Source organism: Arachis ipaensis, chromosome B1 (genome assembly GCF_059453495.1).
Source record: "Arachis ipaensis isolate K30076 ecotype BB chromosome B1, ASM5945349v1, whole genome shotgun sequence".
NCBI classification, from domain to species: Eukaryota; Viridiplantae; Streptophyta; class Magnoliopsida; order Fabales; family Fabaceae; genus Arachis; species Arachis ipaensis.
Genome location: NC_142436.1, coordinates 6,794,787 through 6,809,409, shown reverse-complemented (window position 1 = coordinate 6,809,409; position 14,623 = coordinate 6,794,787). Strand labels below are relative to the sequence as shown.

At 30.6% G+C, this 14,623-nt stretch overlaps 1 protein-coding gene across 1 annotated transcript; it reads left to right on the top strand.

The window, feature by feature from the left end:
- The first annotated feature begins 8,915 nt into the window (after nt 1–8,915).
- LOC107612881 (putative amino acid permease 7) lies at nt 8,916–13,875 on the top strand. The gene is made up of 6 exons (XM_016314686.3): nt 8,916–9,420; nt 11,078–11,171; nt 11,746–11,957; nt 12,176–12,309; nt 12,849–13,076; nt 13,177–13,875. Exons 1-6 carry the CDS (start codon nt 9,105–9,107, stop codon nt 13,576–13,578), a joined length of 1,386 nt encoding a protein of 461 aa, XP_016170172.1. The 5' UTR covers nt 8,916–9,104; the 3' UTR covers nt 13,579–13,875.
- Nucleotides 13,876–14,623: the final 748 nt, after the last annotated feature.

The window sequence follows — 14,623 nt, the reverse complement described above, 5'->3', positions numbered from 1 at the left end:
TCTTGAAGTTTTTCTTCATTGCAAACTTATTGAATCTTTTTAATAAGAGTGCAAATTCTTCATCTCCTTCTTCTTCATTATCATCACTCTCTTCTTGTAGTGATGTTGTTTTAAGGGCGAGACTTTTCTTCTTGCTTTCTTCACCTTTTTGTCTATTTAGCATAGTCATCTCATAGGTGAGAAGATTACCTCGTAGTTGATCAAATGTAAGTTGATCATAGAGCCTTCCTTCCACAATGGCGTTCACTTTGGAGTTCCATTTTGGTGTAAGGCTTGTAAGCACCTTGGTCACAATTTGTTTATCATTGTATTTTGTGCCAAGCATGCTTAGGTTGTTGAAGATCTTGGAGAGTCTTTCAAGAGCTTCTTCAATGCTCTCTTCATCTTTCATTTTAAAATTTTCCCATTCATGAACCAACATAAATACCTTTGATTCTTTAACGTGGTCGGTTCCTTCGTAAGTGATTTGGAGTTTATCCCAAATCTCTTTAGCGGTTTCACATGTAGAGATCTTCATATAATCATGCTCGTTAAGTGCACAATGAATGAAGTTGATGGCTTTATCATTCATTGCCACTTTCTTCCAATCATCGTCATTATATTCACTTTCTCCTTTCGGTACTTGCTTTAAGACGGAGACTTCTCCTTCTTTAGCGCTTGTTGTCTTTGTTGGAATGTGATTTCCATTCTCAATCACTTTCCAAATTCTCACATCTTGAGAACGGATCCAAATTCTCATCTTATTTTTCCAATAAGAGTAATTTGTTCCGCTAAAAAGAGGAGGTCTAGCGGTTGAGTTACCTTCACTAGTGTTGTTGTTGTTAAAGCTTGTGCTTGCCATGATCTTTTCCCTTAAACGGTTAAGTCTTTCAAAGGGTTAAGCTCTGATGCCACTTGTAGAACCTATGCACAATTACTCAAGAGGGGGGGTGAATTGAGTATTGCAACAACAATGAATCTTTTTGCGAAAGTTAAAGACAATATACAAAAGTGTTATTGTACTAGTATTTTTCCAAGAGCTTAACTCAATTGCTAAGCATTTATAAGGAGCTTTTACTTTCCAATAGACACCAACTCAAATAAATTGATCAAGCTTTTCACCAATCGGACTTAAGCTATTTCTTAAGTACTTACGAAGCTACTTTTCAATCACAATTTATTTGCTCAAAGGTAAAAGACAATAATATAGAAGAGATGAGTTTGGAGAGATGCAAACGCTATTTAGAGTGGTTCGGCACAATCCTTGTCCTACGTCCACTTTCTTTCTCAATCGCTATTGAGAAGTTCCACTATTGCCAAGCTTCAAGGTGCTCGCGCAAAACCTTTTACAATCCGAGTCCTTAGTTTCTAACACCTCACGGTATATGATCACCACTCGTATACTAACCCACTCCACTTAGAGACTCCTTCTCTAAGATTTGCCTTGAGTACTTAGTATACTTCTTTGGTATCCTCACCGACTATAGTGTTTATAACTCTTGACTCAACCTTGGAGATCACACTCCAACTTACAAAGTGTTACAAGAAAACAATTCTCAAAGAATTGTTGAGATGAAATGAGTACTCTCTAGAAGAGTGTATGATTACAAGTTTAGCACTATTGAACCAATTGATATTGCTCTCTCAAATTGTGTATTATAACACCTTAAAAATGTGTAGAATGAAAGAATATGAACAAGATAGTTTGCAAAAATTCACATTTATAAAATAAGGCTTTAATCCATCTATTTATAGACTTCCCAAACCTTAGAAACGTTTGGGAGTTAATGGGATGGAGCCGTTTTGTTAAAACTAGCCGTTTTTTATGTTTTTGAATCATTTGCATCGATGCATAACACTTTGCATCGATGCATAACACTTTGCATCGATGCAAATGTGTCTTTGAAGCTGAAATTTGAATTTTCAGCTAGGTTGCATCGATGCAAACATCTTTGCATCGATGCAACAAGTCGTTGCATGCTTTGCATCGATGCAAGATGAGTGTGCATCGATGCAAACCTTAAAGAATGGCTTAAAATCACTTCAAACTACTTAGGATTGATCTCAAACTTGTTGGAGTCAATTCCTATGCTTTTGTACCTTTGAAAACAAGTTTTTAAACCATTTGGCTAGCATCGAATTGCAAGATATGCATCAAAACATTTTGTGAGTGTGTGTTGAGAGATTTAGCAATTGGTTCTTAACAGGAAGTTACCTAAGTCCTAAGACACTATACTTGTCTTCAAATGTTGTGGACTTGAGTTTCTTGTTGTTGTTGTGTTGCTTTCAACTCTTCATTCCTCAACGTTGAATGTTGGTTGATCTTTCAATATGCTTGTTTATTCAAGTTGTTTGTTGGTTTGTCTTTCATGTCGTTTGTTGGTTTGTCATTCATCAAAACCTATGAATACAAACTTCGCATACAAGCAACATGATTTACAAAATATATAAAATTATAATATTTTATAATATTTATAAAATATAATAAAATATGAATAAATACAAATATTTATACTTTATTTTATGATAAAGATATTAATATAATTTTATATTATTATGATTTTCTTTTTTCTTATTTTTCTTTTCATCTAAACAAAAAAAAAAATTCTTTATTTTTTTTCTATCTATTTTCTATTCATTCAAATAACATATAAATAATTCAACTTTTTTTTTATTTTTTTATTTTTTTTATTTTTTTTATTTTTTGCAATATCCAATCAAAGTCTTATTGTTTTGATCAACAAAAGGTTCAGTCATATTTAGTGATTTTTATTGGGCTTTTAATGGACAACTAAAACGTGTCCAAAAAACCAACGGACAACAAGAAGAATAAAGGGCTTTAGGCCACGTTTGATTAGTGTTTATAGACGGTAGTACATGAATATTATTTTGTTAGTTAAGACATAAAATATTTTACGACAGAAATAAATACGAGTATATATAAATACACAAATTTTGTGTAGTAGATTAAATGTAAAACACAAAAACACAATATATGAGACAAATTAATTTTATTCTTATTCTTTGTTATTCGGAGATTCAGACCCTTTTCTCTTCTTTTTCATTTTAATTCTCTTTTTTCTTGCATGATATATTCTTTTCCTTTCTCTTTTTTTTTTTTTATTTCTTTGTATTGTTTTCTTCTTTCTTCTCTTTTCTTTTTCAAACCATCATTCCTTATATCTCTCTTTTTCGCTTCTACTTATTATCAAATTTAGGTTTATCTTGTTTGTTGTCGATCACAACGTGCTATTATTGTTGCTTGTTCGATAACATAATTATGAGTACTACTGGATTCATCTTTTTTGTTTATTATAATGCGCCACTATACATTCTTCTCGCGTTGTCTTTTTTTCTTTTTTGTCACTCTGTATTATGCAATCTATCTTAATTTTTACCTCACTATTGATTTGTCCCCTTTTGTTTTTCGTTCTGTTTATTAAAAAAAATGAGATTCTTGTCTTTCTCTTTACTCTCAAATACTGATTGTTGTGAAATTTTTTAGTTATTTTCCGCTAATTGATTTTTGGTAATGTGTCTAATGATGAATTCATGGTGATAGAGAGAGTGATTACTGACAGCGATGGTGAATGGTTTTTTTCTAAAAAAATTTATTATGGGATTAATATAGATTTTTTACAATTTTTATTGTGTCTTGTTCAATTTTTATCAAACACAATACATATACACTGATAATTTGCATCTATATTTTTAATATCTATATTTCTGTGTTTATGTCTTAACTTATTGATAAATCTAACACTATCTTAATGGACAATAATAACAAGTCAGTCATATTTAACCAAATGAAACTTTTATCTTGTAAAACTGTAATTCTATAGTTCTGGACTCCAATTCTGTCCCAATACCACAAAAAGAAAAGCTAAGTTTATACAAGCTCATCTAATTAGTCCAATGATTAATTTATTCTTTCGTTTAAATAAATGTTAGAATTTTGAATTTCACTTTATATCTTATAATTTATTAACAAACAAAAATTTTTTAAATAAAATTTAGATTTACGACGACTTAATCTTTAACCTATCGAATTAAAAAAATTGTAATTCATAAATAATAATAATAATAATTACAGTGACTATACAAATTTTATTAAAATTAAAATCATATTTTTTTTAAAATAATAATAAAATAAAATAATTTTAATTTTAACAATATTTAAATACTATAACCACTATAATATAAACACCATAACATGCATTATAATTAAAAATTAACAAAACACGCTCATCCTATTTTCGTAATTAAGAAAGAATTACTGTTTCATGAACTAATTAATTATGCTTAACCCAAATAGGGTAGAATAATTAAAAATATTTTAATTTTCTTTTTCCACTTTCACAGAATTCGTGAAAAACGAAACTAAACAACGATGAACACCCTGACATGGCAATTGAAAACTACAATTGCGTATCGCAGTGAAACATAATTTCATTAATTTGAGATTGGAAAAGTTTTACACTATTTTTTTTATATGAAAAAAATATTAGTATTTTTTGTTAGAAATAGAATTATTTGACGTAATTATATGTGGATGAATTTTGTAAAGGAGAAGTTAATATGTGAAGGATGTGTTGTAATAATTAATAAGTGAGGACGTGTTGAATACGTAGCAATATCCTAGTAAATATATAAGACGTGATAAATATTTTTATAATACGGTAATATTTTAAATATCAATATTTAACTAAAACATTATCTCCACTCCCACGTTAAAAATAATTTTTGAAAGTTTTAGGTCAGTACTTTTATTTTTTTTTATTTTTTTGAAAAAAAGATCAAAACACTAAAGTAAAGCAAAAAAAGACAGACAAGAACTATAAAAAACAAACGAATTCTTGTGTCATCTCCAACATAGCCATCAATAGTATGAATTATTTACCCCCTATTATCTTGTTTTGAAATATGACATCATTCTATCGCCAAATAGTCTATATAACTGAAAAGAACTCGACTAATCAATAATACTTGCACAATTTTTTAGATCAGTACTTTTATTAAAATGTAACTAACATTTAATTATAAAAAATATATAATTTTATATTATTAGATATAATTTTATACTATTAAAAATATTAATAATAATTAATTAATAATTACAAATTATATTCTTTAACACTACTGTTTGAGATTTGTTTTGTTTTGCTTTGTTGGTAACTTTGAAGAACTTATCACTGAAAGGGTCCCATTAATATTACATAATTTGTGACCTAAAATAACACGTTGGAGTTAGAGATCCTTATCAGAAACTGAAACCCTCTATTTAGAAGCCAAATTCAAAACTTTGATCCTCCAAATAAATTGAAGAAAATTAAAAAAAAAGCAACTCCAATCATGCACCTATCTGAAGCAAAAGCCAAACTATTTACTATCTTCCCATTGTTTTGTCCGTTTCTGTATACATATGAGGAATAAAGTGGTTAAAACTTAAAACTAAAATTTTACATAAAATAAAAAAAATAAAAATATGAAACATGAAATGGTAAACATTATTTATAAACAATTTTTTCAGGTTAAATTATATTAATCATTATACTAAATTTGAACTAGATCCCTAATATTATTTTTTAGGTTAGATCTATTCAATTTTATCAATCTTTATATTAAAATTAAACTCCTAGATCCTAACGTACGAAAATAGATGATTAAACTAAAGTATAAAATTTTGAAAGAATCTATTATCGAGATTCAAAACATGGGATCTGATGAGTGTGATCAGAAAGTATGTGAAGAGCCTTGAGGTTCATTGAATTAAGTAACACTATAGCCACCAATTGTATAATTATTATTAATTATGATTGTTGATTGACAAAGAGAATATGGTGACGAGGCAAATAATGCCACATCGTAGAGCAGACAAAACAAATTGATAAGGAACATCAACCAATGAGTATGTTCCAGGTTTTAACATGTTTGAATGGCATTTATAAAGGATAGATGCTTCTGCAATGTTCCACAATCATGAAGAAGAGAAGTGAAACATTAATTCTAAATTTTGCAATTCATCATATTTCGGTTTAGGGGTGTACATAGTCAGCCCGATTTAAAGATTCGGTTCGGTTATGAACACTTTAGAAGTTAATTTAGTGTGATTTTATTGGGTTTAGAATCAGATAAGGGTCTCAAAAATAGACCCAATCATTATTTCGGGTCGGATCCGTGCCATAGTTCGGGTCACTCGAATTTGGTCCGGTGGCCCGGTCATCTTACACAATTAATATTTTGTGTTATTAGTGATGGATCATGACTATTCTTATGTGGAATTTAAGTATTGTAAACTTTAATATTTTGTATTATTAGTCATTATAAAACTATAAGTTAATATTTTATGTTTAGAATGCATAAGACTTTAGACTAATGCATAATATTGTGTTATTTGTATTGATGTAAATATTTGGTGTTATTAGACAATATTAGTATTGATTGTGGTTATGCTTTAATATTGATTGTGGTTATGGTTTAATTTTGAAGAAATGTTGGTTCTTGTTATATTTTTCTAAGTGAATTTTACCATGTCAAATAATGGTTGAGTCTTGAAAATTTGGATATTTTTACACCCTAACTTACAAGAAGGTATCAACGTAATGTAACGTTAACGGCCCGATTTTCACTCGGTATAATTATGGCCCGAAAGTGTGTTGGTTTCATCGGGTCTATGATCGGGTTCGGGTCTAATAAATAGACCCAGTGTATATTTCGGATCGAATATAAGTCACATCAAATCCGGTTTGACCGACCCATGTGCACCCCTATTTCGGTTATTATTAACGGCTTCATTTTCTGTTTATATATGTTTGATCTTCATGGAATTCCCAAATGTTTCTAATAATAATAATATATATATATATAGGAGCTTGGGTTTGAACATTTATACTAATGTTTAATGTTTGATACTAATTCCATTTAGGCTTAAATAAATTTATAATCATCATAAAATGAGTTAAATTTTTATTTTAGTTCCTACTAAATCCTAAACATATTTCAAAGTTTTGATTTTAATTTTTATTGTTAGTTTATTTTGCTAAATGCTGACATGAACATGATGATACTATGGATAAGAATGAAAATTGAGTCTAGTGTGATGGCCAAGCTGGATATATATTGGATGATCACTTAATTCATTAACAATCGAAGTTAATTTTAAAATTTAATTTTGATTTATTGTAAAATTACAAATGGATTCAAATTCACGTATTGGTTTAAATATCATAAACATAATTAAAATCCTTCACGAATACAAAAAAAGAGTTCTTTTATATTTTTGAATATTCATAGATGTTATTTTACACACTTCATATAAAGTAATTATCAGCTATTAGAACAATTAAATGTTTAACATAATAATAATAATAATAATAATAATAATAATAATAATAATAATAATAATAATAATAATAATAGAATAATCAAATATATTTACAACATAATCAAACTTTTTAAAAAAATTTCAAATATATAATTTTATATGGTAGATAATTGGTGATTGATTTTTAGGATCTATATAATATAATTGAACATAATTGATATAATAACACCACATGCACAACAAAAATACTCCACCCATTAAATAAGGGTAATTTATTTAGATAAATTGCATGAGAAAAAAATTACACAAATATTTTAAATTAATTTTCGTTATATGTATGTTTTATTTGATTTTTTTATGTAAATTTAATTTACACTTTTTCAATGTAAATCGAATCAAATAAATTCGATTTGCATTTATATGTTATATTAGAAGTAAATCGAATAAGTCACCAAAAAAAAAAAAAAGAAGTAAATCGAATTAAGTTAATATTACATAAAATAATTTTTTAACTATTTTTAATATTTTTAATTATATAAAACATTTAAAATATTTTTTAATAAATAATAATATATTATTTTTAAATTTATTTCAAAAGTATATGTTAAGAATAAGGTTAGATACGTCGATACGTAATAGTATTTAGATGTGTCCAAAAAAGTCCGAAAAAATTCATTTATTTTTTATTAACATACGGCTAAATATGACAAATATGCGTATCGAACGAATATCGACGAGTATTATGTCTGAAATGTGTCCAACATGCAGATACGATAATTCATAGAGACAGAGCTAGATAAAATATTAGAGGGGGCCAAAAATATTTATACAATAAAATAAGACTAAAATAAAATTTTAAAGAGGGCTGAACTGAAATTTACATATAATTTACATGTAGGGCTGGAAGTGAGCCGAGCTAAACCAAGCTCAAGCTCGGCTCACAAAAATTGAGCTTGGCTCACGGCTCGACTCATTAACAATCGAGCTTATTTCTTAAGCTCAAGCTCGGCTCACCAAAAGCTCACGAGCTGGCTCGAGCTCACGAGCTAGCTCAAATAAGAGAAACATAGATACATAATCTATAATTTTATATCAATAAATTATAACTTATATATTTTTAAAAATATTTGAAAAGATCAATTTTATATATTGTTTATCTATCAATAAATTATAATTTTTTTATTTATGTCCTATATTAAAATTATATGTAAAAAATAAATATAAATATTAAATAATTAAGATTGTTATTATATATATGTATAATCGAGCCAGCTCACGAGCTAATGAGCTGAGCTTATCCAAGCTCAAGCTCGACTCATTTAATTTATGAGCTCAATTTCAGGCTCAAACTTGGCTCACCAGCTCACGAGCTTAGCTTATCGAGCTGTTAACGAGTCGAGCTCGAGCTGGCTTAACTCACTTCCAGCCCTATTTACATGTAAAAAATTAAAATTAGGAGGCTATTCCGCGCCTGATAATTCATAAAATGTTTATGTTTTATAACTCTTAAATATGTTAATTATTTATATTAATTTTAAATGAAATAACATTAAAAATTAAATTAAAATTTAACCAAAATTTTGATACCGAAATATTACTTTACTCTAATAATAATAATAATAAAGCAAGCGCAACGCAACCATAAGGAATGATAAGAGAAGAGATGTTAGTATAATATATAAGTTTTGGAGTTGGGCTATTGCACGTTTCTGTAACCCATTGGAGTCTGTGCTTCCAATCCCCAAATTCCACGAACCAGCGATTCTGAATGAATCAGTTGTAACTAACAACATCAAACGCCATGGCAGATGACTGTGCATCAAACGACAGCACACCACTGCTGCAAACCCAGTATGCGGAATCGGAGCCGAAAAGAACAGGCACAGTGTGGACAGCAGTGGCGCACATAGTGACAGGTGTCATAGGCTCAGGAGTCCTCTCACTCGCATGGAGCATAGCCCAGCTTGGATGGATCGGAGGCCCTCTCGCAATGCTTCTCTTCGCTTCCATCACTCTTCTTTCCTCTTTTCTTCTCAGCAACACTTATCGCTCCCCTGACCCTGAATATGGACCCAAACGGAGTTCTTCTTATCTTGACGCCGTTAATATTCATCAGGGTATGCTTTCACTTCCATGCTGTTACTTTTACCATTTCATCTTCATACCTAAGCTTATTCCCTTCTTAATCAAGACCCGTGAACCTTCGCTTTTTCGTATCATCTAAATAAATTTTATCAAGTGTTACGGACTTTAATTTATGGTTGGTTTTTATATGTATTAGATCATTAAAATTTTAATTTTACTTTCATTTAACTTTGGATTAAAAGCTTTTTTTTTTTTTTTTTTGTGAATCTCCGTTACCTATTTTTAGTTAGTTTTATTTTAAAAGAATATATAACACGAAGCTAAATGCCTAAATTATAGTTATCTACGAATCTGCCCTTTGACTTGGCATTTTAATTTTGGTATCGCCGTATCGGATGGCTATAAATAAGCGGGAGGAAGAACAAGTTTTCCAGCAAGAATATAAAATAATTATCTCTTTTTTTTTTCTTTTCTTTTTTCCGCCTAATGCGTTAATGTCACGGCAACCATTTCTTCAGCTTCTGTTGTTTTACTTTTTTCATCGGTCTCTTTCTCATTTTTATTTTTATTTTTATTTAATTTTAATAATATTAAATACTGCCACATGGATCATGACCCTGCCTTCACAGTTCTCCTCCTCCTTACGAAAGTATATTGGAAAGTTACAGCACTTTATATATAAAAAAAGAAAACCCAAATGAATGATTGTTATGATTCAGATTAATTGTTCGTATGGCTTAAGTTATATTATGTGTACATTTTTTATAATTGATTTATAAGATAGAACCTTTATGCCGTTAATATGACTAATCTAATATAATCAACACAAATCTATGCACATGGTCATGTCACGTGAAAATTTTATGTGTGTATATATATTTCTGATTTCCGATCTGTCTGCGTACAATTATTTTTTTTAAGAAAAAAAATTCAACTCTAAACTATCAAGTGTTAGTCCTTTTATGATAGAATATTAGAATATACAGTTTTTTTTTTTTTTTTTTTTTTGAAGTTCTATTCTCCCTCTGATTTATCTCTTAGAGATTAATGTTTCCTCCAAATATTTCTTTTGCTCATGTTATAGATAAAATATATTCATGAACTATTAGAATTAGATTCAATAATTCCTCAATGATGCAATTATACAGTAGGAATAATGTTGTAAGGTGTAATATAAATAATTGTGTGTTTTTATTTACAAAAGGAAGAAAATAATAATAATATTAACACTCAATAATCACATATTGATACCAAGAAAAAGTAGTAGTATGATAAATATACAATTTATCTCTGCTAATCTAATAATGATAAATATCATTGCTCTATTAATATAGTTTAACATTGAGATTACATGATTAAGGAAAGGTAGCAGTGAAAGACATCATGGTGAAATTGGTGAATGGTGATGATAGCAATGGTAGATGAACCATGGTGATATTTATAGTGATGGAGCTATGGTAGGTTATGTGTTCCTATTCAATTAGCAAAGTTTTCTTCTACGTTTGACCTCTTTAATCAATACCAATAAGCTGAAGAACAAGAACATTGTGTCTCAATGTATCAAGTGTAAACTTTTTGAACTATTGAGTGCACACATTATGTTTGATAAAATGTCACAGAACATTTAGAAGAGTCTCTTAACTGTATATACAAAATTACCATGAAATGATGATCATTTTGTGGTTACAGGAGTTGGAACTGGAAGGCTCTGTGGTGTTTTCGTGAATGTGAGCTTATATGGTTTTGGAATCGCCTACATTATTACTTCAGCTATCAGCATGAGGTGTGTCCTTTGGTTAATCATACTGGTTCCTCTTGTTTTGTCATATTTCCTTGCTTCTACTTTACTTTTCCTACGTTTAATCAAGGAATGCGAATGCCGGGTTGATTGCGTTTACCTCTTTCAAATTTACATCAAGTACATTCTAACCTTGATTTCAAAAGTATAAAGTGATCCCTTAAACATTTCAAGGTGTACAACTTAACCATGTTGGTAATTTTTCTATTGATTGTTAACAAAAATAACACATATTTAAGGTATCAAAGTTGCAAATATAGGAAAAGCTCCGAGGAGCAATTTGCACATAATTCAAAGTTTAAAAGAAGTATAATGCACTTATGTTGGGTAATCTGCATATTTGGCAAAGGTTAAGGGACCCAAATTTACATTTTTGATTTGGGAGTTAAAGTGCACATGGTGTAAAGTTCAGGGAATAAAATGCAGTTAACCTTGCTAGTGCCACTTATTTTAAGCATGATATGTTATTTATACTCCAACAGAATCTGACTACCAATATTGCTAAATGCTAAACAATAATTTTATTGATTTAGACTGCTTTTTGTATTTGTTGCTGCAGAGCAATCCAAGAATCAAACTGTCACATTAAGAACGGGAATGGTGCATGTGAGTTTGGGGATTCATACTACATGCTTATATTTGGAGTTATCCAGATTCTTCTTTCACAGATACCAAACTTCCATAACATTCAGTGGCTTTCGGTTGTCGCGGCGGTTATGTCCTTTGCTTATGCCTTCATAGGAATGGGGTTCGCCATCAAGCAAACCGTAGGTATGCTCATCAGTATTTATTTGTTATTTTGTTTTGAACCAATACAACAACAATTAAGCCTTGTACCATTAAATGGGTAGGCTACATAGATCAAATAGTGCCCTATCATAAATCATATTTTTGTTTAGCCCATTTAGAATTCAATCTTTCTTAGTAATAATTTCTTCTACTTTGACTCCCTTTATGACATTTGTCTTGAACCATTACATTGGGATCAGAAAAAGGATATGCTGAGGGTACCATTGAAGGAATTCCTACTTCTACTGATGTTCAAAAGATGTGGCTGGTTGCTCAAGCTCTTGGTGACATAGCATTCTCCTATCCATTCTCAGTAATTCTTATAGAAGTACAGGTACGCACCTTATGAAATCAGATGCTCAGAATGTAACTTTACAATATCCTTAGGGTAGCGTTTGGAACAGAAAGAACAGAGACAGTGGGATGGTAGAGATGTTACCTTCATGTCCCTTCTATTTTGGGGCTCATAAATTCAGTTCAAATTGCCCCTAGGACATGTCTTTTATCTCCCTCTATTTTGAATGTACAGAGATTGTCTTCAAAGTTGTTTTGAGAAAAGGACAACCCTTTGTCTTTCTTATTGTTCAACAAAAATACCATGTACACACCAAAAATCAGCTACCATGTATTTGTGTGTGTGTGTGTGTGTGTGTGTGTGTGTGTGTGTGTGTATTTTGTATTCCAACATATATTCTATATGGATGGCTAATTTGGTAGCTAATTTTTTGTGTACATGTAGCATGATTGATTTTTCAAACATGTTTGTCCCAAATATCTGAGTCCCATTTGTCTCAGGACAATAACAAAACATGCTACCTTTAGCAGAACTTGATGATTATAAAAGGCTAATGTGAATCCGTACAATTGTTGAAGGATACCTTGAAGTCACCTCCTCCTGAAAACGTAACCATGAGGAGGGCCTCGCTAATAGCAGTCATTATCACGACGTTTTTCTACCTCTGTTGCGGCTGTGCTGGATATGCAGCTTTCGGCAATGACACACCGGGAAACCTTTTAACAGGGTTTGAATTTGCAAGGCCTCACTGGCTAGTAGACTTTGCCAATGCTTGTATAGTTGTTCATCTTGTTGGTGCATATCAGGTACATATAAAGATAGCACCCCCAAAGTTTTTATTATGGTGCTTCCATTTCATACATCTGTTATCCCACATTCTTCAACATTTATGTTGATCTGTTGCAGGTGTATAGCCAGCCACTCTTCGCCAATGTTGAAAATTGGCTTCGGTTCAAATTCCCGGACAGCGATTTTGTGAATCAAACATATAACTTGAAACTTCCTTTTCTGCCAGCTTTTCCGTTAAACTTCCTTCGGCTTACTTTCCGAACTGCTTATGTTGTGTCCACAACCATCATTGGGATGCTCTTTCCCTATTTCAATCAGATCTTGGGGGTTCTTGGTGGCATAATCTTTTGGCCATTAACGATATATTTTCCAGTGGAAATGTACTTGAGTCAGGGCAACATTCAACCATGGACAACGAAGTGGGTCTTGCTTAGAACTTTTAGCATTGTTTGTTTTGTGGTGGGAATGTTTACTCTTGTTGGATCCATTGAAGGAATAATAAGTGCAAAATTAAGCTGAGAGAATCTTTCCCCAAAATTGGAAATTTCTTCCCGTTACTTTTCATATGAAAAAAACATTAGTCATTAGACATAGGACTAGAAAGCATAAAGCATTATGATTAGAGAGAGTATTGAATTGAAGGTTTTGATGCTTTTGTCTCATTAATATGTATGATTGAGCTGCTGGAACTTAAAATTACATTGTTTTTTTTTTTTTGGATTGGTCTTGGGAAATTAGTTAGTTTCACCTGTAATACTGAAAGATAGATATAAGATGCATTTTTTTTATGTGATGGAAGAAGCATAAGGTTGAACATGCCCAATGTTATAAATGTCACTCTCAGAAGCCTGGAAATGAGACCCGTTGTAGGGCTCTAAGTCTTTAACTGAAAAAAAAAAAAGAAATGACCCTACTTCCACTTCCACTTCACTCTTAGCATTGTGGTAACAAATTGAAAGGAAGAATGTTTATATGCACAAACTTTTGTGTACCTTTCTTTTCTAAGTATTTAAACTGAAAGTTAAGAAAAAATAGAATACAAAAAGTTTGTCTTCTAATATCAAAGGGCAAGGTGTATACTTGAGGCATACAAAACAATGGTAAATGGCAGTTGTAGTTGTATTTGCTGGATCTGTTGAGTGCTCATTGCAATGAGCATGTGTCACCTTGATCCCATCTAGTTTCTTAGAATGTATTTCAGAAATAAACTAAAAACTTAAGATCTTAGTTAACTTGTAAGGATACTAAGTGACAAAGCGAGGCAAGATCAAAGAGAAAAACCACCCCTTTTGTGTGGAACTGTGGATTCAGTAGAGAACAGCAATGACCACCATAGAGATGATTAGAGGAGATGATAAATAACCTTTTTTTATTCAAACACACACCCCCACTCACACACATACTCTAATTTCACTACAACCCAGCTACTATTGGGTATCTAATCCTAGACATAAATTTTTGCACATAGTACACAAATTTTTATTGTGAATATATTTTATTAGATGGATGAGTCAATATTTTGTATGTAGTTCTCCAAACGTTTATATGCTGCACATCAAAATTT